Source organism: Phoca vitulina, unplaced genomic scaffold, assembly GCF_004348235.1.
Source record: "Phoca vitulina isolate PV1807 unplaced genomic scaffold, GSC_HSeal_1.0 scaffold7, whole genome shotgun sequence".
In the NCBI taxonomy this organism is placed as follows: Eukaryota; Metazoa; Chordata; class Mammalia; order Carnivora; family Phocidae; genus Phoca; species Phoca vitulina.
Window position 1 is genome coordinate 70,120,101 of NW_022589710.1, and position 24,871 is coordinate 70,144,971.

The 24,871-nt window shown below is 67.1% G+C and overlaps 1 protein-coding gene across 1 annotated transcript in view; it reads left to right on the plus strand.

Annotated features, from left to right (window-relative positions):
• The window catches only part of KIF26A (kinesin family member 26A), a 40,977-nt gene extending 16,555 nt beyond the window's left edge, over positions 1-24,422 (plus strand). Inside the window, exons 4-16 of the mRNA XM_032404706.1 lie at positions 5,525-5,715; positions 12,089-12,278; positions 16,603-16,812; positions 17,334-17,427; positions 17,698-17,960; positions 18,093-18,258; positions 18,369-18,531; positions 18,862-19,024; positions 19,675-22,531; positions 23,104-23,309; positions 23,435-23,455; positions 23,835-23,985; positions 24,241-24,422. Of these exons, the coding sequence (XP_032260597.1) occupies positions 5,525-5,715; positions 12,089-12,278; positions 16,603-16,812; positions 17,334-17,427; positions 17,698-17,960; positions 18,093-18,258; positions 18,369-18,531; positions 18,862-19,024; positions 19,675-22,531; positions 23,104-23,309; positions 23,435-23,455; positions 23,835-23,985; positions 24,241-24,422 (4,857 nt within the window). The remainder of the gene's footprint in view (positions 1-5,524; positions 5,716-12,088; positions 12,279-16,602; positions 16,813-17,333; positions 17,428-17,697; positions 17,961-18,092; positions 18,259-18,368; positions 18,532-18,861; positions 19,025-19,674; positions 22,532-23,103; positions 23,310-23,434; positions 23,456-23,834; positions 23,986-24,240) is intronic.
• The last annotated feature ends 449 nt before the right edge of the window (positions 24,423-24,871 follow it).

Here is a 24,871-nt window from a genome sequence, read left to right on the forward strand (position 1 = left end):
TCCCTGGAGGTGTGAAGCACAGAGGCCTCCCTGGAGGTGTGAAGCATGAGGCTTCCCTAGAGGTGTGAAGCACAGAGGCCTTCCTGGAGGTGTGAAGCATCCAGGCCTCCCTGGAGGTGTGAAGCTTGAGGTCTCCCTGGAGGTGTGAGGCCTTATCAGGAGATAGGACTGGGGTTGGGGTAGCAGAGGAGGGGGAAGAGGGGTCGGGGGCCCAGGCCAGGCTGTGTTGGTATGTGCGGATGCGTGGAGAAGCGTCCCCGTTGCTGCCTGTGTCACCCACCCCCACGGAGCCAGGGGCAGAGGTCAGTGGATGACTATGAAAGCTAGTTTTGCTTGGTCCGTTCTCCAGTCACTGCAGAGCTGGCTGCACAAACTTCCCCAGTGAGCGTCTCTGAAATAGAGCAGTGCGTAGACCTTCCCTGTGGGCTCTGTGCTCTGTGGGGCCGTGGGGGATGGAGGCACAGGGAGGGTCCTTAGCTGCTGGGGCAAGGTCGCATACAATCCTAAAGCAGGACAGACCCCTGCCCTGTCCCCACCCCTTGGCTCGTTGGCCCTTCTGAGTTCAGTGAGGCCATGCTGGTTGATATTCCTCCCTCTGGCGTGGTCTTTGAAGAGATCCTGAGCTGGACCCTGTGACCCATTGCTGGGGCTGGTCCTCCAGAGGGCACTCTGTCCTTAGGGCCTCCCTGGCCCTTGGCAGCTTGGGGATGGGGTGCACAGGGGCTCAGGGAAGAACTTGGGGTCTTGTGCTAGCTTCCGTTTGGTGTGAAGATGCCCTCTGGGTGTGGTCTTGCTGTTTCTGACTCCTCCATTATTAAATCCTGGGGTGAAGCCAAGAAGAGGGAGGCCAGCCCCCACCACGCATGCCGGGGGCCTCCTGGCCTGAGAGCTGGGCTTCCTGGGAGGAATGTGCTGGGGGGCAGCACTGAGTTGGGGAGGCAGCTCGGGAGAGCTGGGTGGCTTCCTGGAGGAAGTGGCATTGAGCTGGGCCCAGAGAGATGTGTCAGAGATGGTGGGCCCAGCACCATGGTGTGGTGGGGAGTGTGGGGGACATCGGCAATAGCAGGGGGCTCCTTAGCTGGGGAGGGAGCTGAATGCATGTCTTGCTGGGGCCTGGAGGGCCGGGCAGAGAGGGCGGTCGGCCTTCGCTCTGAGAGTGCCCAGGAGGTAGAAGATGGACAGGAGCTGACAGTGGGAGCGAGTGGGGTTGGTGCAGCCGGTGTTGGGAGGCTTCATGCCTCCGTGGGCCCTGGGGGGGCGTCGCTGGCCTCTTGCCGGGCAGCCCCGCCTGCAGCCAGCACGTTGTAAAACGTGGGCATTTAAGGCTCTCTCTCTGTTTTATGTGCACATTGATTGCGTTCGGGGTGGGTGGGAATGGATTTATAATTAGACAACAGTCCTGGCGATCAATGGGGAGATGATTAGAAGCATAAATAGAACTTTAGGATTCAGATGAGGTAATTTCCCCAGAACCAGGGCATCGATCGCTAGAAGTGGCTCTGGAATGTTAAACTATCAGGAGGAAGTGCGTCTGGAGGACGCGCTGCGAGTCTGCACGACAGCCCCTCCATGGCCCTGGGGGGTGACTGTTTCCAGCAGACGCGGAGCCCTCTGGCTGGGAGGGCCGGGCTGCTGTCCTCTGTTCTAGTGTGTGGAGAGGAGGCAGATTGTGGCAGGGGTGGTCTTTGGAGGACCCCGGGCTCTGAGGGCCCAGAACATTCCGGGTGCTGGGGCTGCGAGCCTGCCCCATGGTCCTGCAGGGGGTCATCATGGGCCTGGCCACCTGGAGAGCTAGCCACGGCTGTGGTCAAAACTGAAGCCCACCTCCCTCATCTGGGAGCACCGAGCTTGGCCCTTTCTGGCTCCTTCCACCTCCCCAGTGTCCAGTGATGCTTCCTGGTTGTGGGCCCCCTGGTGGTGGACAGTCTGACGTCGGGTGGAGGCAGCCCTGCCGCTGTAGAGGATGGAGGTGCGCGCGGCCGCCGGGCTCTGGCCTGTCGCTGCCCTGGCCGTGGTGATGGCCGTGGGCCCCCGGCTCCTCCGCCCCGGCCTGCTCCCCTGGGTCAGGCTGTGAACTGCGGCCTGCCCCATGCTGACAGATGTCCACAGGACACCTGCACTCATCTCACGGCCGCAGTCCGTGACCGTGCACGGTTGGCTGGGAGGAGCACGGGCCGGGGCAGCCAGAGGGGGGCTCGGTGGTCTGCAGTGCTGCTGCCAGGCCAGCAGAATCTGTGCAAACCTTCCTGCGTCCTGCAGACACGTCCTGTCCGGGGCCCAGGGCTCAGAGTCCAGGGAGAACCCAGAGCCAGGGGCTCCTCACGGGCCATGGGGGCTGGGGCAGTGGCTGCCTGGATAGGGAGGATGGAGGGCTTCCTGGAGGAGGTGCTGCACACTTCTTTGATGTGCAGAACAGGAGGTGAGGTCATTTTGGTGGTGGCAGGTTGTGTGGCACCAGCTTGGGAGTATTGCTGACCCTGGACCAGCCTGCTTGCCTCCCCCCGTCCCTGGGATCCCCGGTGGGGCCTCTGGTAGGTGCCCACCCATCCTCAGGGATGTGGCTGGGCTGGCAGGGAGTGGAGGGTTCTGGCCTGTCTCTCTGACCGGGTCCATTGCTGGCGCCCTCTCTGGGCCTCAGTTTACCCGCCCGTGGAATGGACGTTGGACCAGATGGCCCCCTCCTCCATGTGGTGCTGCAGTGAGACTGCTTCTGTGACTGGGCTGGGGGCTGGGGGTGGGACAGGGCACTTGTAAGGGTCAGGATGTCCTTAGCCTGAGGCCCCCTCTGGGTGACCAGGCGGAGCTTCGAGGGGCAGGTGGGTCTGCCCCCTGAACCTCTGGTTCCGGGCACACGCCCCGTGAGCGGCCCGTGCCCCGCACTGGGTCCAGACTGTTTGCATGATTCGGTCCTGGCTGTTGCTAGCCCCCCGCCCCCTCGGCTGTCCCCCCCGACCGTGGCTTGAAGTGACCCCCAAGGGAGGTACTCACCCTGTCCTTCACATGCCAGAACTGGACAGATGTTGGAGCTCAGGCCCAGAGCGTTCCTGAGCAGGGTTAGCCTGGTGTTTCCCAAACTGCGCTCCACGGAACTCCCCCTCCCCGCCCCCCCCGCCCTGGGGGCGCTGGCTGGTGTTGGGCGCCTCCGCCGGGGCCCGGGACGGCGTGGCCTGCCTCACGCTCTCCTCTCTCCATGCTTCTCTTTCGTTGCTGCTCTGGGGCCTCCATCTCGTTTTGTTCGGCCGCCCGCCCGCCCCTCCCCTCCACCCCCTTTCTTCTGTCCTCCTGTTGTGGTCGTCCCTCCCGCTGTCCTCCCTCCCGCCCCCTCCGGCTTCTTTTGGCATGCCTGGGTTCTGCTCCTGGCAGGAATCGGCAGTGGCCGTCCCGATGGCCGGAGCCGTGTCTCGGCAGCTCGTGGGATGGTGGAGCCGAGGCGCGTGCGGGACTCCTGAGACAGGTCAGTGCGGGCGGCCTGCGCCCTCGCCGGGTGGTGCCGGAACATTCTGGCTGGAGGCGGACAGGCTGCATGCGACGGTGGGCTGGCCCGGGCTCTGTGGGAGTGGACGGAGGGGCCGTGGAGGGCCGTGGTGCGGCGGCTCTGCCCCCTCTGTGACCCCACCCCTGCTTTGGTCCCCTGCGGTCCAGGATGCCTCACTGAACAGTGACCAGGCCTGGCCGGGGCTGCTGGGCCTGGGCCCCACGGCAGAGCTGCCCCGGGGGCTGGATGCATGTTTGAGGCCACGGAGGATTGTGTATCATGTGCGTGTGAGGCAGGACTGGGAGGACAGGCCGATGTCCAGCCGTCAGGGAGTCCTTAGGGCTGGCTGCCCCGTGTTACTCACGCATTTGCCCTGAGCGTCCACAGCCTCCTGGAGACGAAGCAGCTTTGGGTTCTTGTTGGCTAGGTCTAGGCCTGGCTGACCCTCCTTCTGGAATGTTCCCTGTGAGCTGGTGCCCCCTCCGTTCCAGCAGCCCCATTTCCCTCAGGCCTAGGGGTTGCCTCCCAGGTGTGGGCTGGGTCTGTCCTGTGTCTGTGTCCCTACCAGGCTCTGTGCTCCTGGGAGACAAATTTATGGGGCACCTACGATGTGCCGGGCAGGGTGTTAGCACAAGGATGTGGAGGAGACCAGGTATGTGTGATAGGACGTGAAAGGTGCTCATGAAAGCTGGTGGAATCGGAAACTATGTTGCTGAGCATGGCCCTATTACTCCCAGGGGTGGGGCGCAGGAAGCACTGGACAGGCTGAGGGAAGCTGAGGAGGGGTCAGTGGGCCGGGGAGGCCAGGACAGGGCACCTGGGCAGGGGCAGGGAGTGGCCTGGAGAAGGACAGGGCTGGCTGGGCTGGGTTCTGAGGGATGCATAGGAGTTCCTGCCCTCTGGGCAGAGGCAAGGCAGGTGCAGGTTGTGGTGGGTAAGGGCCTGAGCTGTTTCAGGTTCACCCTTCTCCGCTACTGACCTATCCTCGAAGCCCTGGGGGAGTGGCTGGGGTTCTGGGGGCCAGGGCGGGGGTGGTGTGTGGCTTCCATCTAGCTTAAAGTGTGGGGCTCTCTGTGACCTTCCTTTGCAGACATGGTTTTACTGTGTCCCAAGAGGGGTTGGAAGCTGGTGCTGACCACGGGCTGGGCAGGGTGAGACCCTCTGCCATGGTGGGGGGTGGTGCTGCCCCGAGGTGGCAGGACCTCCTTCAGAACGTTCCTCTGGGGCGTGTGGTGGCTTGTCCTGCTGCCACCCTGGCCTCTGGCTGTGTCACTTGGGAGACCCCAAGGACGTTGGGCCCCCCAGAATGTGACTGCTGCCCACGTCCTGTCAGCATGGGGACGCCCGTCCTCCCCAGCTGGGCCACAGGATGCCTCAGGCAGTGCTCCGGGGAGCCCTGGAGGCTGGGGACAGGGGGCCCTTGGGGCAGTGGATGGGGCTGGGGGTGGCCAGGCTGAGGCAGGCTGCTTCCTCCCCCCGCTCTGCCAGGGGCCAGGTCTGGCCTGGGGGTCCAGGGCCCGACAAGTGCACATAAATGTAATATATGGTGGCCGGATCTCAAGTTTGCTGGCGCCGACTTAGGGATCATTCAATTACGTTTGTGCTTCATTACGGGGCTGTCTCCCTCTCTAGAATTTATTTTAGCTAATTAGTTGGAAATGCCAGAGTAGTATTTCAGATGACGGGAACATCATACATTATCATACACAGGGCAATTAGTGCTTGTGACGAATATTTATTGTGGTTTCTTCTTGGCTCGTGCCTCTGGGCGCTCCCAGGTGGATGACCCGGGGTGAGGGGTGTGGGGATCCCTGTCCCTCTGTCTTGACTACAGATGTGCTCACGACATTTCTGGAACTCGATGTGGGAGAGGCTAGAAAGTCTGGTCCCTGGGTGGGCACGTGTGTCCACGTCTGCTCCGTGGGCCCCGCTGGGCTGGCAGGTCCCGTGAGTGCGGGGCCCCGGGGAGCATGCTGGGGCTCTGGGGCGCGCAGCTCGGCCTCCCCAGCACGTGTGTGTCCCTCACGCGGGCTCCCTCCTTCCCACCAGGCTGAGGCCGCAGTGGCTGCCGTGGCGGTGGCAGACACGGTCCGGGATGGCGCCCCCACCTTGGGCTCTGACGGCGTGTCGAAGACGTGGGGCCGCAGCGGGGTCTGCACAACAGCGTTGGTCAGCCCGGCCCCGGGCGTCCCGGCGGGCGGCTCCACGGGCCCGTCGGCGGCAGCCTCCTTCTTCATTAGGTAAGTCCTCCGCGGCTTCTCGGCGGGGCCTGGGTCTGGCTGGGGGCCCCTCGGACAGGCACTGTGGGCGGGGACCTCGGCTGCTGGCCCCTGGGGCCTGCGGGCCTTTCCGGCCAGAACGGCAGCCCGGGCGGACGGGGGGTGGGGGGGCGTGCTGCCACCGGGCACCACGTCGGCAGCCACACGCCGGCAGGGCATCGGAGGCCTCTCGGCCTGGGGGTGGACGCAGCCACGGACAGGCTTCGAACCGAGTCTCTGCCCCTTCTGAGCTGTGTAACTGCAGACAAGTCACACAAGCCGTCTGTGCCTCAGTTTACTCTCCTGTCAGATGGTGCTTTCCTCAGAGTTGCAGCGAGGTGCAGCGAGGTGCAGCGAGGTGATCTGCGTGGCGGCCCCGCCTGAGGAGGCTCAGCCCTGCACGTCCTGGGGCGTGGGCTGGGGCCCTAGATAGCAGGCTGCCGCAGGCTTGGGGGGCCGGGGGTGGAATGGGGCTTGAGGGAGGGTCCTGGGGTGAAGGAGGACGTTGGGGTGAGCTAGGGAGGGTGTCCTGGGGGGCAGAGTCCCCGGGGGGGGGTGGCTGCTGGCACATTTACTGTTGCTAGAGCCCTGGAGCTCGCGTGGTCCTGTCCCAGCCCGAGCTCCGGTGCGTGGTTGGGACTGGAGCCCGGGTTTGGTCCCTCCAGGTCCTCAGGTCCTGGGGATGTGGGCTGGTGTAGCCCAGGCCCGGCAGGTGCGGGGGTGGGAAGCGGTGTGGGAGCAGGGGTTCCTCCCCCCCCCCCCCCCCGCTGCTGCCCCTGGGGAGCTGTCCTTTGGCTTCGCCCCTCCCGGCAGGGCGCTCGGGTTCTGCACACAGGAGGCCGAGCCTTCGTCCTGCGCGGAGGACTGTGGATTACAGGTTATAATGGTGGTAATGAACGGTAATGGCAGGCCCAGCCGCGGGTCACTGTCCCATTAGCAGCCCTGGCGGGCACTGATAAGCTCATCCATGAATCATGCGCTGGCGGCTGGAGCCGGGCGCCTTATCAGCAGGGGCTGCGGATTTGCCTGGGGAGTGAGTGGTGGTGTGCGTGATGGGCTGGTGACACTCTGGCTGTGGGGCAGGTGGGGGGCCTGCCCCGCGGCTCGGGAGTCCTGTGCAGGGCACGAGAGGGGCAACGCGGGGCAGCGGGGGAGGTCCCTTCCGGGTTCGCCCCTGTCTTTAGGGCTGTCCTGGTGGCCGTGCTCGGTCAGGCCACGCTTGCGGGAGGATCTTCAGCCTCTGGAAAGGAAGAGCGGCCCCAGTGGTCCCTGGTTGTGGGGGCCACACTGGCTCATTAGTAACCCCGTGGCCTGCAGAGCAGGTGCCGGCTGCCTTTTGTCTCCATTGGAGCCAGGCTGCTGCTGACCTTGGGAAGTTACCATAGAAACAAGTGCTGGGGACAGCGGGAGGCAAGTTTTCCGATGGGGCGGGAGGCGGGGAGCGCTGCCTGCTTCCATTACTTCCAGCCTGTTGGACGGCCCTGAATTGCAGCAGCTTCTAGAAGAGTCGTGGGCCAAGCTGGGGCGGGGGGCGTCTGGTGGGGAATGCCATTGAGAGCTTGTGCTTGACTCGGGTCAGAGCCCGTCTGCTCGCTGGCGCTGTAGGACCCTTAACCCCTGGGTGGGATGGGAGTGCTCCTGTTTAGTGTGTGGGTGTGGTGGGGGAGGCTGTGGCTCAGAGGGAGAGGGGCTTGTCTAGGGTCCCCGAGAGATCCCGCCCCGGGGGCCTCAGGCATGCGTGGGGTGTGTGTTCTGGGCTCCCACCTGAGCCCAGCCCATGCCCTGCCCCTTGGCTCTCTGGCTGGGGGTCTGTGGAGCTCTGATGGCAGTGGGGCATCGGAAGGGACGGAGCAGAGTGCTGTCCATGCTGTTGAGGGCCGTGGAGGTGGGGCTGGAGTGCTGAGTCTGGCATTTGCCGAGGGGAGGCAGGGTGGGGGGGAGGTTGGGCGTGTGGGTTCTCCTTTGTTCCTGGAGCACTCCCTGCGGGCCGGCCCTAGCCTCAGGCCTTCCCACGACCTCTGAGCTCCCCACCCTGATTTGGGGAAACCAAGGTGGTTTGGGGAAACCAAGATGGAACGTGGTTGCATGGGGACCATAGAGCATGGGGCTGAGGCCTGGCGCCCTGCACCCCTCAGGTGGGCCCCGCTGGGCCCTTCAGGCTTGGCGGCCACGGCCTTGGCTGAGAGCTCAGTATGCCGACCCGACCTGAGTTCTGAAAAGGCCGGGCTACATGGCACGGGCGGCCATAATTACATTTTTTCTGGAGGCTTTCGTGACCTTGACTCCCCTTTCCTGAGCCCTCCTACTCCCACCTCTGCAGGCTCCCTTCCTCCAAGATGTCTCCATTAGTGGTCTTTTGGGCCTTTCTGGGGGTCACCTCCCAAATTCCTGAATGTAGATAGATGCTTTGGAAGAATGGCTGGGGTCTCCTGGGCAGGGACTGGGAGGGGGAGGGGTGAGTTTCCTTCGGGTGCCAGGACATCCCGCTACACTCATAGCTGCCCCCCCACCCCCATTGCAGCCGCCGTGGAGCCCCCTCCCTGGCCCACGGAGTGTCAGGCCCGGCACCCAGCAGAGGTCTCGAACCCGAGGGGCTGCTGTCCGGGGGCACCCAGAGCAGGGGGGCTCTGCGGGGAGTGCCTCTCACCTCCAAGCTGGGGCGGAGGAAGCCTCACAGTCTCTGGGTGAGGGTCCCAGGGGACACGAAAAACGCCCGCCATGGTAGTAGGTGTCAGAGCTCTGGCTGTGAGGACCTTGGTCCCTGGTGTAAGCGGTGTAGGGCCCTCTTGGCAGCCCTGCACCTCTGTGTCCCCCGTGGGCAGATCTGGGGGCTCCCGGGGCCTGTGCGTGGCAGTTCCCTGTGGGCTGGATGCAGGGTGGTGGGGCGTGGCCGGGGCCACCAGCCTCATCCTGGCCCAGCGAGTTAGGAAGCCCTGGGTTGGCCGTGCCCAATACCCACACGTGTCCGAAAAGCCCCGAGACCCTCGCAGAGGTAAGGGCCTCGCCATCGAGGCTAACTGCCTGGGAAACCACCTTCTCATTTGGAAGAGGCACCTTTTCTTTGTAAAAAGATGAACTGTTCCCTGAGGGGAGTTGGAGGTGCCCATTCCCCAGCCACTCACTCACTCATTCATTCAGCCATGCATTCATTCATCCTGCACACCTGCTCATCCGTTCACCGCACACCCCCTCATCCACGCACCCGCTCCCCTGAGCACCCGCCGACCCGCGCACCCACCGACCTGCGCATCCGCTGACCCAGGCACCCGCTGACCCAGGCACCCGTGCACTCACTCATTCACTGACCCACGGACCCACCCACTCGCGCACTCACACACCCACGCCCAGCCGTGTCAGGGCGTCCTGAGCGTCCCGTGTTGCCTTGGGCTTGGCAAACACCTGCCCTCGGGAGACCCCGCCTGGTGGACTTGTGTCTCAGGACAGGGACTGGTTCCTGTAGGAGCAGGAGGCTCTGCGAAGCCCAGCTTGGGGGCATCACGGCGGGCTTCCTGGAAGAGTGTCTTCCGAGGGGTGAAGTTGCTGTTTGTCCAGTCTTCTCTTCAGAGCCAGGCCACTCAGACTTGCCTGTAATCCCCTGCATGTCTCCCCTCCTGCTACTCCTCACCCCTGCCGGTCCCACCCTGGGCCCCCCCCTCCAACAGTGCAGCGGGCCGTCCCGGTCCTGGGTGGGGTGCCCTGCGAGGCCCGGCATCCCCTGCCCCTGCCCTCTGCGCCCTCACTGGCCAGGCGCCAGGCCTGCTCCAGAAGGCTGCAGCCCCTGAGGCTCGAGGGCCAGCCCGGCCCCCAGAGGGCGTCCCCCGCCCCGGGCCTGTGGACTGAGGTGCAGCTGCTGGATTTGTCCTGTTACTTAACAGGGGCCTGGATTTCATCACAGGGGAGAGTGCCCGTCCTGGGCCCTTGTTAATGCAGTGACATGCCTTTGAGTCATGCCTGGTGGGGTGAGCCTGTAAGAGCAGGACCTGGAGGGCCGGGCGGGCCAGGGCACAGCTCCTCGGCTCCCAGCCCCTCGGGGGCTGACCACAGGGCTGGGGAGGGAGGAGGGGGTGCTCTGAGTTAGGTCAGACCACAGGGTGGAGACGCCTGGCCAATAATATTCCAGACTCCCAGGCTGGCAGGACCTCAGAAAGTGCCAGGCCCAGCCTCTGTCCAGGTGTGACCAGAAGGTGTCCAGTGGGGAAGGATGCCTCCCATGCTGCTCCGCTAGGGCCCTGAGGGTGACCTGCATGCGCCGAGGGCTGTGCTGCGGGCCCCTGGCTCTTGAGAGGGTCACGGAGGGTGCAGAGCCGTCTGTGCCCTCCTGTGTGACCCACCAGGCACAGCACTGCCCTCCGGTCATGGCCTCTGCAGACTGGAGGTTCTGACCGAAGTTGCTCTGGCCTCCCCCAGCGCCTTACCCATCAGCCACGGGTCCTTCTCAGCCTCTACATCCCCTGGGGCTGCCTGCCGGGGGCTCGTTCTCCGGGTCAGGTTGTAGCTCCTTCCCACGGGGCAGCTAGCAGGAAGCCGTGGCGTAGCCCGAGGTGGTTGGGGTCCAGGACCAGTGTCCGAGGCTGGGGGGGCAGGGCGGGGGAGCCCCAGACTCCCACGGCCCCCTGCCCAGGTCTCCCCGGTCCTTGCCCTGCCCAGCCCTGACTGCCCCCAGGGTCAGTCACGCTGCAGTTTGGGTTAGTGGCCGTGCCCTGTGGCCTTCTGAGAGTTGCTCTTGCCCCCCCACTTGCCCCCATTCCTCCTCCTGCGCCCAGACGATGCTCTCAGCCACCATTCTGCCCCTGGTCTGTAGTGTGATTCTCAGGGAGTTTTGAGGTTTACAAATACGGGGCTCAGGGAGGAATCGGGCTCATGTTGGCTTGTGGCCCGAGAAAGCAAGCGCCCCGGCTCAGGGCTCCCTGTGCCCCCAGGTCTTGGGCTCCTCCTGGGCAGCGTGTGGGCTCCACTCTCCAGACCCCCGCCCCTGCCCCGCTGGGGCGCCACCGGCCACCGCTCTATTAAGGATCCGCCACGCATCGTAGATTACTTTTATTTCCCGCCATGACACCTCACTAGGAGGAAAGCCGTCCCCAGGGTCCCTTAAAAGACAACTCCTATTAAAGATGAGTGGGGTTAACCAAAATGCCGGCGGCAGATCGCAGGGTGGGAGGCTGGCTGAGGGCTGGGCTGCCCCGTGTGGGCAGGCCCTTCCGTGGGCGTCCTTCGGAGGTGGGCCCCTGGAGGGGGGTTGGGCCCCGTAGGGTGCAGAAGAGAGATGCGGGTGGGCGTTGGTGCCTCAGCCCCGGGCTCAGCTCACATCCCTGCATACCCCCTCTCGCTGGGGGCCCTGCCCGCGTGAACGGGGTGACTGAGGCCAGGCCATCTGGGCGGTGGGGGTGGAGTGCGAACACGGACCCAGGCCCATCTGTGTCACCTGGTGTCACCTGTGCTGGAGGGTGGGGGCTCTGATGCTGGGCCAACTCCCACTTGGTGCCGTGGGGAAGATGTGCTGGAGCCGCTGTGGGGAGACCCTGGCGGGAGGGTCGGTGGGAACCAAGACCCAGGAGCGTGGCGGGCCCGTGGTGTGCACACGTGTGCGTGCGTGTGTAGGAGGGTGCTCTGGGAGTCCGGAACAGTGGCTCTCACATGTGTACCAGAAGCTCTCCAGGGTGGGTGAAGACCCCGGGGCCTGGGGCAGACTGTGGGTTCCCTGGGGACGCCGTGGGGGGCTGGCGGGGCCGCATCACGCAGGGCTCCAGTGCCGGCTGAGGATGGTGGTGAAGGGGGCAGGGACGGTTGGGGCTTTGCTGGAGGTGCCTCCCTGGGCTGAGGGGCCTTGGAGGCTGAGGCCGCAGGGGCAGCATTTCCGTAGGATCCGGAGGCCGGGTGAGGGCGGTGGGGTGGGGCCTGGGGCCCCGGTGATCACGGGCACGCCAGGCTTCACTGGGCTTCTCCTGTCTGCCAGCACGGCTCTGGGTGCCTGGGACGCTTTAGCTACTCAGGGCTGCGCACAAGGGCCTGGGCTGGTCGTGTCAGCCCAGGTTAGCGATGGGGAGACTGAGGCACAGAGACTAAGCCACCGTGCCCGGGTCACGTGGCTTATGAGTGGCTGACCCCAGCACGCTCCGGCCTGCCCCCCACCCCACAGCAGCTGCTGGGTTGGGGACCCAGGGCAGACGGAACTCGGGGGGAAGAGGGCGCATCAGTGCAGGGTGAGGGGAGGGGCGTCTGTTGCCTGGCCTGGCCGGACCAGGACACGGCAGCCCCAGGCCTGGGGCCCCCCCGGGCTGTGGGGCCGACTTGGGGCGGGGCAGGCGACCAGGACAGCGCCGAGTGCCCCACCTGCCCCCTCTCCTCCCCTCCCCAGGGCTGCCCAGAAGCTCAGCCTGGCCTCCAAGCGCAAGAAACCTCATCCGCCGCCGGCCCCTGCTGCCCGCAGCGCCTCCCCCTACCCCACAGACTTCAGCGGGGTCCTGCAGCTGTGGCCGCCCCCCACGCCCCCCTGCCTGCTCAGGGCCGCCTCCAAGGTTAAGGACAACCCCGGCAGTGTCGGAAAGGTAGGCCCACCCCTGATGTGGGGGTGACCCCGGGGGCTGGTGGGTGGGATGAACCCAGGGATGTCTGAGGAGGTGCTGGGAGGGGGCACAGGAGACGGAGGGATCCAGTGTCCTTCTCCCAGGTTGGGCAGGGTGGGGTGCAGACAGGGAGACTGGGGCCCAGGCCCACCGTGGCAGCTCAGGGTGGCAATAGGAGCCTCGGAGACTGTGGTGGGGCTTCAGGAAATGGGTGGGGGTCCCAGGGATGCTGGTCTCAGTGGGGTGGGACAGCCAGGGCTTCCTGGGACTAGGGGTTGGAGTCTGACCCCCAGGGACCCCCGCATACCTTGTGTCTGTTGGCATGCTGCTGTGAGGTGGGGCTCCAGGGCAGGGATGGGACCCCTCTAGGCCAACGTGTGATCACCTGGTTCAGGTGGGGAGACTGAGGCCAAGAGGCGGGAAGGGCCTTGCCGTGGAACAGGCTGGCTGGCCCCTGGCTCTGATCCCTGGCTTTCGTGGCCTTTTGCCGAGACTGGGCTTCTGTCCCGGCCCCATCTGGTTGGCTTGTGTTGCACCCTGGCCTTACTCGAGGTCCTGCGTGTGTGGGATGTGTGTGAGCTCGTTAGTGAGGTGGGCTCTTTGTGCCCGTTGAGGTTGGGGAGACTGAGGCACAGTCACTCAGCTCTGAGGGTGAGGATTGGACCTGACCCCGAGGGTGTACCCTGAGCATTTTCCTGATTTTCTGCCTACACTGTTCCCGGTGGCCACTCCCAGGTACCTCCCCAAGGGTGGCTGGGATTGGGGTGGACCCCCCCCACTCCAGCGCCCAGAGGCTCACCCCCTGCAGAGGGGGTTGGCTGGGTTCCAGGCTCTCCCGGGCTCAGCCCGCCCCACCCCGCCTGGGACATGCCTCACGGGGCTGGGCTCTTGGTGCCGGGGTCTGCTGAGGGTACCCTGCCCCAGGCCTGAGCCACGCCCCCCAGTCTCATGGTGACTCTGCCGGGCTGCTCCTTCTGGAAGCCTCCTCTCACCCTGTCACCCCCACGCCCTCACAAGCCCGAGAGCCTACAGCCCCGGCCAAGCCTCACTGCATCGGAGTCCCTGGGAGCTCGCTAGAGTGGGGGGGTCTCAGCCCCGCCCGCCTTGGCTCTGGAAATGCAGGGCTGTGGTGGGCACACTCAGCTGGATGGGGCAGAGTGGCTGCAGGGGAGGGGCTCCAACAGCTCTGGGCCTGGCTCTGACCTTGGCCCGCTCACTCGGCCTGTCTGGACCGCTTGGGCTTCTCTGTCTGGAAGCGGGGGTGGGTGGGGCTGGGCTGCGTGACTCCGGCCCAGTAACCGCTGCGTTACCGGGGCGCCAGCAAGCCTCCACCACCTCCTGGGCCCGGTGTCCACCCAAGTATTCTGGGGCAGGCCGCGGCTCCCTTTTCTGCGAGGTAGACGCGCCCCCTCCCCTCCCCCCACCCCAGGCCCTCAACACAGGGAGCCCCTGGCCACCAGTCCACTCGCTGCCCCGAGCCCCCTCCCTGGCTCCCTGGACGTTATTTGCACAAATGTCACAGTCAGAAATGCCTCCTGAAAGGCATTTCATATTGTCACAGAAAAGAAGTTAGATTACACTCGATTCTTGACATTAATGTGCTACTTAAGATAATTCATCATCTGGCAGTATTAAAAAAGACGTCCTTTCTGTGGGTGCTGAGCAGTGCCCCTCCCCCCTTGCCGCCTGGGCCACCTCTTCAGAGTGGAAGCCCTTTTTTATGCAAAACGTGTTTTTTCCCTACCTGGCAGCTATTCAGCGGGGCTTTGTAATATCTGAACATTTCGGGGAGAGACTCAGCCTCCCTTGCCTCCTGCAAAGACCCTGTCATTTCCTGGCGGGAACGACAGGATCCTTGCAGACAATGGCCTGTGCATTCAGCTAGGACGGGGTGATGGCCCGCCGGGTCCGCCCTGTCCCCTCCCGGCAGGCTGGGGGTCCCCGCGTGGGGACTCTCGTGGCTGGCTCCCCGCGGCACCACTGGGGCATTTCCTGCCCTGCAAGAGCCCGGCCTCGGCCTCCCCCCACCCCAGGAATCCCCTCCAATCCTCACAACCCATTTGGCTCCTGAAGTGGCCGGGAGATCGCGCTGAAAAAAAAATTGCCAGAAATTACCGGGAAGTGCACATTTTTGTCTGCTTGGCAGCGGCACTTGGAAATGAAATAGTTTTGTTTGCGTCGTCGGGGAATAAAAGAATCGATTCTCGCCTGATGGAGCCCAGGTTCAGGGAGTGCAGCGGAGAAGTGTTTCTATAGGTTTCTCCCCGGAGGATGTACCCTCCTTCCTGGAACGATTTTCCATGTCAATTTGCCCGCGTGCTGAAGGGGAGAAGATGAGCCTCGCGCGAACTACCCACAGTAAACCAATTTTGCCGGCGTTATGTATCTGTCACTTACAATTAAATCCGTGAAAAATATTGGCTCTGAAATGAGTCTGGTAATTTGATTTATGCTGTAGTGGAGAAATCGAAGATTTCATTGGGGAGCGGAAGGTGGTGTCCTTCAGCAGAAAGTGGAGTCTGGTGCCCCTCGCAGGAGGGACCCTAGTTCACCAGGGCTCCTCCAGGTCAGAAGGCGCCCCTGGGGCCATGCAGAAGATGGGGTTTGGGGTGTTTCTTCTCCAGGTTTTGGGGTGTCTGCAGCGCAGCTTGCTCTGGGCTCTTGGGTCTAGGTCCCGGCCCCCCTCCCCACCGAGCCTCTGTTCCCTCGAGGGCGCTGGGGCCAGTGGTCTGGCCGCAGGGATGCCTGTCTTCTGTGGAGCCCAGCACGGGGGTGGGGGACAGAGGATGGGGGGCACACTTTTGTGTCTGTTTTTGTGTTTTAGGGTCACATGGGAGCAGAGGCTGCTTGGTCCCTTGCCAGGGCCCCCAGGCTAAGGCCCTGTTCTGTCCCCTGCGTCCCCCCACCTGTGCCCCCTGTCCAGGCCTCAGTGTCTCCAGCACCTCGGGGCAGCACCTTTCCCTCGGGGAGGATTACCATGTCCTCTTCCGTCCCAGTGTGTCCTTCCACTGGCCTGGAATCCTGCCAGTGCCTGGGGTTTGAGTTGGGCTTCCCAGCTGGCTCTGGGGTCAGAGCCCCGGTCCCTCAGCTTCTCCCCTAGGCTGTACCCCTTTTGTGCCTTTGTCCCTCCGGTCCCAGTGCGGCCAGAGGCACTCAAGGCTCCTGACCGGCCTGGGGAGCTGGCAGGGAGGGGCTTCTTAGAGGAGGCGGAGGCTGGACTGACCTGGGGGCTGGGGCTGCCCTTTGGCAGCTGGGGGCAAATCCTTGCCATGGTCGCCCCAGCCCCCACCCCAAGCCCACCTTCCTTGGGGCTGCACTTTGCAGCTTCCTGAGCCCAGCCGGCTGAGGTCGGGAGGTGAGGTGCAGCCCGTCCCTTCCCCCTGGGGGTGGAGAATGCACCCCCAGGGGAGCACTCTGAGAAGGGGCTGGGCCCTGTTGGCAGGGTGTGGGGGCCGTGCGCCTTCCTTCCGGGGGGGACTGCGTCTTGGGGCCTCTTCTGCTTGCCTCTCTGGCTTCCCTTCTTCCTCTGCCCTCAGCTTGGGATTTGGGATTTGAGGAGACCCACTCGCAGGCTGTATGACCTGGTGACACAGTTGACCTGACCTGTCTGCATGTTTCCTCCCTCCTTAAGCCGAAGTGGGCCTGGGAGGGGGGTGGCCGGCAGAGCTGCGCCGTGTGCGTGGGGTTGATTCGGGTCCCAAGGGCTCTGTGCCTCTGGGTTGAGCTCAATTAGCTTCCAGCTCTGCCTCAGAGGCAGCGGAGGGTATGGAGGAACCCCAAATCAAGGGCAGGTGGGGTGCTCTTGGGTGCCATCCCACAATTCTGTCCCTCTGTTCACTGGGGTGCCTGGAGCCTGTTCCCCTCTCTTGCCTTTTCCCCCTTCTGTGCTCCACTATCCATCCCCACCAGTGTCCTGTCTTCCCCCACCGTGTGCTCCTGTGGGCCCCCCACCATCCTGTCCTCCCCCACCCTGTCCTCCCCCGCCCTGTCCTCCCCCACCTGGTGCTCCTATATGCTCCCCCCTCCTCCTGCACCTCGTGCTCCCCTCTTCTGGCCCCTGCTCCTCCTCTGCTCACTGCCCCGCACCAGGCTAGCGTCCCCTCAGTGAGCCTTGCTTTCTGCCTGCCTGGCTGATCTCATATGGGATCTGGGGTGCGGGCATCCACATTCCTGCGGTGGGGATCCCCGTGCCGAGGCCTGGCCCGCTGTCTCAACTCGCGCGAGTTCCTCCTGCCCTGTAATTAGCGGCCGCTGGGCGGGCGGGCGGGCGGCTGCTCAGATGCCCTCTCCCGCCCGCCTCCTCCAGGTGAAGGTCATGCTGCGGATCTGGCCGGCGCAGGGGGTGCAGCCCTCGGCCGAGTCCACGTCCTTCCTGAAGGTGGACCCACGCAAGAAGCAGGTGACCCTGTACGACCCGGCCGCTGGGCCCCCGGGCAGCTCAGGCCCCCGACGAGCCTCTGCCACGGCTCCCAAGATGTTTGCCTTCGATGCGGTCTTCCCCCAGGACTCGGAGCAGGTGGGGGTGGGGGGCACCCCCAGGGGCTGGGGCCAGGCCTGCGCTTGCTTCTGGTGCCCAGGGAGGAAAAGGAGGGAGGCAAGAGCGAGGTCCAGTGGCCCAGGCCCAGCCTGTGGTGCATTACCCTCCTCCTTGGCCCAGCCCTGGGGGTCTCCCACCCTCCTCCCGGCCTAGTTGTCAGGCCACTTGCGGGGAAGTGCTCTGGATTTTCGGTGCGCTCCGTGGAAGCTTTGTGAGCAGGGTTTGCTGTTTGCTGGGTGTATGCAAGCATCTGGGGTGCGGTGTGGCGTGTGTCCCAAGTTGCCTCCACGAGGGCAGCGTGAGCCGTGTGCCTGCCTGGCTCACGCCGCGTGTGTTGGGTGTGCACGTGGAGAGCTCCGTGTCCTGGGGCCTGCATGTGCCAGGCTGCCCACCTTGTGAGTTGCCAGCCTGCATGGGATGGGGACAGACAGGTGTGGTGGGAGGCTGGGTGTCGTCCCCTTGACCTGGCGCCTGCCTGGCGCTCTGTGCCCCTTTCCCAGGCTGAGGTCTGCTCGGGGACGGTGGCTGATGTGCTCCAGTCGGTGGTCAGTGGGGCTGATGGCTGCATTTTTTCCTTCGGCCACACGAGCCTTGGTAAGCATCCCCCATCACCCCGTCTCCACAGTCTCTGGGCCTCATCTTGCAGGCGGGAAGGGGGATGTGGGTCATCCCATACGGGCAGTGGAGGGGGGCACATGGAGAGGAAGCCCCCTGCAGTCCTGGGAGGCAGGGGGCCCCTGGGTCTCAGGGGCCCCACATTGGCCCTGAGGGTCCCAGGCCGGCCCCAGGAGGCAGCGGCGTGGCTGGGCTCTGAGGGCGTGTCAGGCTGAGTGTGGGGCCCTGACACGCCCACGTGCCTCCCAGGCAAGTCCTACACCATGATTGGGAAGGACAGCTCGCCCCAGAGCCTGGGCATTGTGCCCTGCGCCATTTCCTGGCTCTTCAGGCTCATTGAGGAGCGCAAGGAGAGGACCGGCACCCGCTTCTCGGTGCGCGTGTCGGCCCTGGAGGTGTGCGGCCCTGACGAGAGCCTGAGGGACCTGCTGGCCGAGGTGGCCTCCGGCAGCCTCCAGGACGCCCAGTCCCCGGGCATGTACCTGCGGGAGGACCCTGTGTGTGGGGCGCAGGTACGCCACCGGCCCCGCGGCCACGGGGGTGGGGGGACAGGGCCACGGGTCTTGGGGGGCAGCGAGGGTGGCCTCCGGGAGGCAGGCCCGGACCACAGCTTGTGCGCCGCCCTCCCCTCCGCCCGCCCCCAGCTGCCGAACCAGAGTGAGCTTCGGGCGCCCACGGCAGAGAAGGCAGCCTGGTACCTGGATGCGGCGCTGGCGGCCCGCAGCGCCCGCCGGCCCAGCTGCAGCTCACACCTGCTCTTCACGCTGCACGTCTACCAGTACCGCGTGGAGAAGTGCGGCCGGGGCGGAAGTAGGTGTCGGCTCGTGCGCCCCCCGCCCGCCCTGCCCGCGGCGCCCGGGGGTTCGGGGGTCCGGGTGCCCTGGGGGCCGCGCCGCCACCTTCCTGCCCTGTGCTTTCAGTGTCTGGGGGCCGCAGCCGCCTGCATCTCATCGACCTGGGCGGCTGTGAGGGGGCGCCCAGCCGGGGCGGGGAGGCCCCCGGGGGACCCTCGTGTCTGTCTCTGTCGGCCTTGGGCAGTGTCATCTTGGCCCTGGTCAGCGGGGCCAAGCATGTGCCCTACAGGTGAGTGGTGGGCTCCTCGGCGGGCAGGGCGGGGGTGGCCCCTGGGGAGCCAGCCAAGGGCATGGCGGGCGCGTCCAGTGGGCCTGGAACCCTGAGCTCCTTGGGTCTCTGTCCCCCTCACCCGCCGGGCCTCGTTGCTGGAGGGCTTGTGGGGGGTCCTGGCCCCGAGGGCCAGATGCCAGAGCTGAACCTGGGCTCCAGGCATGGCCCTGTCCTGGGGAGAGGCCTGCCTCCTTCCCTCCCTCCCGCCCTCTAGCACCCCCACGCCCAGCCTCCCACCCTGACATCCCCTCCCCAGGCCCTCAGCCTCTGAGCAACCCTCGCCCCCAGGGAGCACAGGCTCACCATGCTGCTGAGTGAGTCCCTGGCCGCCCCCAGCTGCCGGACCACCATGATCGCCCATGTCTCGGACGCGCCCGCTCGCCACGCCGAAACGCTCAGCACCGTGCACCTAGCTGCCCGTATCCACCGCCTGCGCAGGAAGAAGGTCAAGGTTGGCTCTGTCTCCTGCCCGCCCCTCCTACCCCGAGGACCCTCCGAGCGCCCCTGCCTGGCATGGTGAGGGGCCTGCTGCCCATCCCTGGCTCCCCGTGGGCTCACAGGACTGCACCCTTGTGGCTCTGCCTGGACAAGGCAGGGAGCTGTGCCCAAAATCACCTGGCACCTCAGGCAGGACTGGAACTGCTCCCAAGGGGGCTTGCGGTTGCCGTGTGCCTGGTCGGGGGTTGGCTTGTGGTCCCCATGGCCCGTGCCCCTCCTGAGCCTGGCCCCCGGGCGCCAGCCAGCAGGGCGCTTCCTGGGCAGCCCTCAGCGGGGGCAGGAGGGTGGAACTGGGGGGGCCCTGGGGCCAGACGGACCTGGGTCTGAATCCTGGATTTGCAGTTATGTGCGGTGTGGCTGTGGGGGTGTGTTCTTGCCTCCCGGTGATTCGACTTAATGCTGTTTCCTGAACTCTCCGGAGAAGATTCGGTTGTGCTTGGCGCCTGAGCCCTTTGGTGCTGCTGCCGCCTTGGTGGGGTGCGGTGGGTGGATGCCACCGTCGTGTCCTGCCCCCCGGCTGCGGCGTGGGCGTGTGTTGCTAGGACGTGGGGGATGAGGCGGTGGGTGAGGCGGCCACTCACGCGGGCCTGCTCTGCCCCGCAGTACGCGTCCAGCTCCTCAGGCGGGGACAGCTCCTGTGAGGAAGGCCGCGCCCGCCGCCCCCCACACCTGCGACCCTTCCACGCCCGCTCTGTGGCCCCGGAGCCCGGCCGCCTGGCCCCCAGCTCGCCCGGAGACCCCGAGTACTCCTCCAGCAGCGAGCAGTCCTGTGACACGGTCATCTACGTGGGGCCCGGCGGGGCGGCGCTGTCGGACCGCGAGCTCACCGACAACGAGGGCCCGCCCGACTTCGTGCCCATCATCCCCGCGCTCAGCCGCCGCCGGCCCTCCGCGGGCCCGAGGGACGCCGACCACTTCCGTTGTAGCACCTTCGCCGAGCTGCAGGAGCGGCTGGAGGGCATCGATGGCAGCGAGGGCCCCTCAGGAGCCCTGGGTGTCCCCGGCGGAGCCCAGGCTGGCCCGGCCTGCGGGGGCAGGAAGCCCTCGCCGCCCGAGGCCGCCACCTCCAGGAAGGCCGTGGGCTCCCCACTGGCTGCCAGCACGCCTCGGGGCAGCCCCGCCCCAGACACCTGCCGGGGTGCCCTGGAGCCCTCCAAGGCCCGTGCCGACCAGACGGAGGGTGGCAGCACGCGGCCCGAGCTGCCCGGGCCAGACAAGGCTGCTCCGGGAGGAGGCAGGCGGCCGCTGCCCAGCCCGGCCCCCCCGCCTCCTCGGCAGCTGGAAGCCAGCAGAGCGCCAGAGGACCCCGGGGGAGGGCACGCTGACGGTGTGGTACGGACGCCCCCCGTGGGCAGGAGTGGGCAGGCGGGCGGCCCCTGCCCCTCTGCACAAGGCCGGCGTCTGGAGCGGGGCCTGCTGACCACCACGGTCACGCTGCAGCAGCCCGTGGAGCTCAACGGCGAGGATGAGCTGGTGTTCACGGTGGTGGAGGAGCTGTCCCTGGGTGGGCTGGCCGGCTCCAGCCGCCCCAGCAGCCTGGCCAGCTTCGGCAGCAGCTGCTCTCTGCAGGCCCTGGCCTCGGGGTCGAGGCCGGTGAGCATCATCAGCAGCATCAACGACGAGTTCGACGCGTACACCATGCAGGCCCCTGGCGGGCCCTCAGACGGAGCCCCCTGGGCTGGCCGCAGCCACGGCTCCTCCATCAGCTCCTGGCTCAGTGAGGTCAGCGTCTGCACGGACGACCGCCTCAGCCCCACGCCACAGCCCCCCTTCCAGGCCAGCCCTGACTCGCCAGCAGCCCCCGACCCCCTGGGCCCCCCGGTCCCGGGCGGCTCCCCGGATGAGGGCGGCTGTCGGTTCCCGGAGCACGGCGGACCGGACAGTCCTGGCCTGGCCCGGAGTCCTCGTCCTGGGGACGTGGCTGCCGCAGCCCCCGCCGCCCGACCTGGCCGGGAGCCCCTGGCCGCGTCCCCGTGGGGGGCAGCCCCAGCACAGACCATCCACTCCAGCCTCCCCCGGAAACCGAGGACTTCCTCAGCGGCCAGTGGTGCAGGTGGTGTTCGCCTGGCCGCGAGCCCGCCTGGCCCCGGGGGCCTATTCGAGGACCCCTGGCTGCTCCGGGCAGATGAACGTGGCCCACTCCCGGTGGCCTCTGCCAGCAGGGCTGCCAGCCCAGCGGCAGGGCTGGCTTGTGCCCGGAGGGTAGTGGACGGCTGTGAGGGGGCAGCCAGGGCGGCCCACAGGCCAGAGGCCGTGGCGCAGATCCCGCTGCTGCGGAGGGGGGCCACCACGCTGGGTGTGACCACGCCCACCGCATCCTGCAGGGACGCCCTGGCCGCCGCGGCCGCCTGCTTGGGCAACCCGAAGCCTGCCCCCAGCAGCAAGAAGAGTGTGGCTCCCAAGGGAGGCCTCTTCCCGAGGTCCAGTGGCGCGGCCCCCCCGGCCCCTCCCGTGCGCAAGTCCAGCCTGGAACACAAGAGCAGCCCGGCCCTGGCCGCTCCCCAGGCCGGGGCCCTGACCCGGGCTGCGGCTGCTGCCCTCCCCCGAGGGGAGGAGGAGGCCAGGCCCGGTGGCCGGGCTGACCACCCCGTCCCCAGGGCCACGTCAAGCCTGAAGGCGCGGGCTGGCAGGGCGGAGGCAGCGTACCGTCCCGGCGCCCACGGCTCCCTGGAGCGGTGTGAAGGCCTGGCGCACGGCGGTGGCAAGCCCAGGGAGGCTCCTGGGAGGCCGGCCCGGGCCGTGCCCAGGTTGGGTGTGCCGTCCACCAGCCCCATGCCTGGGCCCGCTCCTGCCTGGAGGGGCAGCCCGGCCAAAGGTGCGGGGGCCCCGAAGCCCCCGGCTGGCGGGGGCAAGGGCCGCAGCCTAGCAGCCGGTGGGTCGAGGACCCTGGGTCCTCCGGGGAAGCCACTGGCCGCGGCGGTGGGCAGGACCCCCGGTGGCCCCGTGACGGCTCCCAGGGCGGCCCCGCGGGCCGTGCCCGGCGTCGGGGCCAAGGCCAGCCGGAGCACCATCATGGGCACCAAGCAGGCGCTCCGGGCCGCCCACAGCCGCGTCAACGAGCTGGCAGGGGGAGGCGCGCCTGGTAGGGGCGGCCCCTCCCGGGGCTCGGCGGACTCGGACAGCGGCAGCGACAGCGGCGTGACCGTGGGGGAGGAGCGGCCGCCCGCGCCCCTGCTGCCCTCGCCCTACAGCAAGGTGACGGCCCCGCGGCGGCCACACCGCTGCAGCAGCGGCCACGGCAGTGACAACAGCAGCGTGCTGAGCGGCGAGCTGCCACCCGCCATGGGCCGCACGGCCCTGTTCTACCACAGCGGCGGCAGCAGCGGCTACGAGAGCGTGCTGCGCGACAGCGAGGCCACCGGCAGCGCCTCCTCGGCCCCCGACTCCATGAGCGACAGCGGGGCCGCCTCCCCAGGCGCCCGCTCCCGCAGCCTCAGGTCCCCCAAGAAGAGGGCCACAGGTGGGTCCCCGAGGCTGGGGCCGACCCGTCGCAGCGGGCTGGTGAGGGCCGGCGTGTGTGGGCCGCTCCGACGGGGTGCGGGGGGCCGGGGCAGGCCTCGGGTCTGGGGCTCCCGGCCTGGCGCTGCCCCCGGCTCGGGCCCAGCTGCCTGGGAGCCCCCCAGCCCGTGTGGAGGGGACCCGGTGGGCTGGGCCGGCTCCCTGCTCTGAGCGCGGCGGACAGGGTGGGCGGCAGCTGGGGTGGGGAGCGGGGAGGCACGTCCCGGACATGAGGGTGGGGCACCACTTGGGCTCAGGACTCGGCCCCGGGGGGCAGCGGGGGGCGGGAGCCTTGAGCAGGGGCCCAGTGTGCCTGGGGTGCTGAGGTGTTGGGTGTCGAGGGCTGCCTGGGGGAGAGGCCGGCCAAGAGGCTGGGCTGTGTAGGGCGGCGGGAGCAGCTGTCCAGGGCAGAGCTGGCCCTTAGGGGCGGGGGGTTCCTGGACGGCCCCTGTGCTCTCTCCCCTCTCAGCCCCTGGCAGGCGCCGGGGCCTGGGCCCCAGCCTCCGCTCACCCAGCGCCCCCACTCTGCTCCAGGTCTGCAGCGGAGACGGCTGATCCCGGCCCCCATGCCCGACACTGCCGCCCTGGGCCGCAAGCCCAGCCTCCCCGGGCAGTGGGTGGACCTGCCCCCGCCCCTGGCCGGCTCCCTGAAGGAGCCCTTCGAGATCAAGGTGTATGAGATTGATGACGTGGAGCGCTTGCAGCGGCATCGCCCACCCCCAAGGGAGGACCCGGCTGAGGTCAGGGCCGGTGGGGCCTGGGGGCCTGGGGGGGGCTGGGGGTCAGAGGTCCTGGGAGGGCAGGGTGGGCCCCTGGGGGTGTGGCCCAGCAGCCAGCTGACCTCCCCTTCCCCTCTTGCCCTCAGCCCTCCCAGGATGTGGAGAAGGTAGGAACCAGCCCTCCCCAGCCCTGAACCCGGAGTGGCCTCGATGCCCACTTTGGGCAGAGCAGGCGGTCGGAGGGGTCCTGAGGTCACCACCGTTGTCCCGTGGAGCTGCACCTGATGGAGGGTTTCCCACCGCTGTGCCCCTTTGTCCTGGGTCCAGGTTCCAGGCAGGCACCCGCAGGCTGCTTTGAGAGCACCTGGTGTGAGCCTCACCCGTGGGGGGCCCGGGTCTGACCCCTGCCCACCCTTGAGGCCCCACTGTACATATGCCCGGGCCTGGAGGCTGGAGGACGTGGCCACGGCCAAGGCCCGGGTTGCTGGGAGAGCCTGGGAGTGGGTGGTCCTCCATGCCTGAGGACCTGCCCCCCCTGCCCCCCAGGGTCTGGCGTGCAGCAGTGCCAGGCTGCGGCTGGCCGAGCGCAGACAGCAGCGGCTCCGGGAGGTGCAGGCCAAGCACGAGCACCTCTGCGGGGAGCTGGCGGAGACCCAGGGCCGGCTGATGGTGGAGCCTGGCCGCTGGCTGGAGCAGTGTGAGTCCCCCCCCGCCTCCGCTGGGAGGCGCAGTGAGGCTCCCCGTCCAGGGGAGGCAAGGCTTGCGGGACCCTAACCTCCGCCCTGCGCCCCCCGCCCTGGCTCGCCTCGCCTGCTCTGCACCCCCAAGCCGGCCACTTCCCTCGAGAGCGCCGGCCGCCCTCCTGCACCTTGGCCGGACGGGGACCCAGACACTGGGAGGGGACAGAAGCGTTTCCTCGGCCCCTGACCCGCCGCCCGCTGTCCCTCCACAGTCGAGGTGGACCCGGAGCTGGAGCCCGAGTCGCCTGAGTACCTGGCAGCTCTGGAGCGAGCCACGGCCGCCTTGGAGCAGTGCGTGAACCTGTGCAAGGCCCGTGTCATGATGGTCACCTGCTTTGACATCAGTGTTGCCGTCCCCGCCGCCACGCCGGCGCCACAGGAGGTGGACGTCTGAGGCTGGGCTGGGGCGCGGGGGGGGGATGTGGGATGGAGTGAGGATGTGGCGGGGGCTGGGGGATGAGGATGCGGAGGGTCCGGTGTGGGACCGGCGGGGGGGGCTCCGAGGCGGCGAGGGTGAGGGAGGGGCTGGCCGGGCGGAGTGGACGGCGGGAGCGAGGGAGTGTGCCGGAGAGGACACGGTCACCACCCAGACAGCAACGCAAGTGCCTTTATACCTTGACTCGGACTTCTCTCTTTTTGCGTTTGGTGCTAAGGACTCAAGACACCAGCAGACGGTGTGCTCGGGCCGTGGCCTGGGGGGCGGCGGGGGCCGTCCGGGTGCCAGGTGCCAGGCCCGGGCCTCTTCCCAGCCAAGCAGTTTCATGTAGCAGGACCGCTCTGGGCCCAGCCGGCCCGTGGGTCAGGATGCAGGATTATTTTTCCTTTACAGCTGTTTCCTCTTGG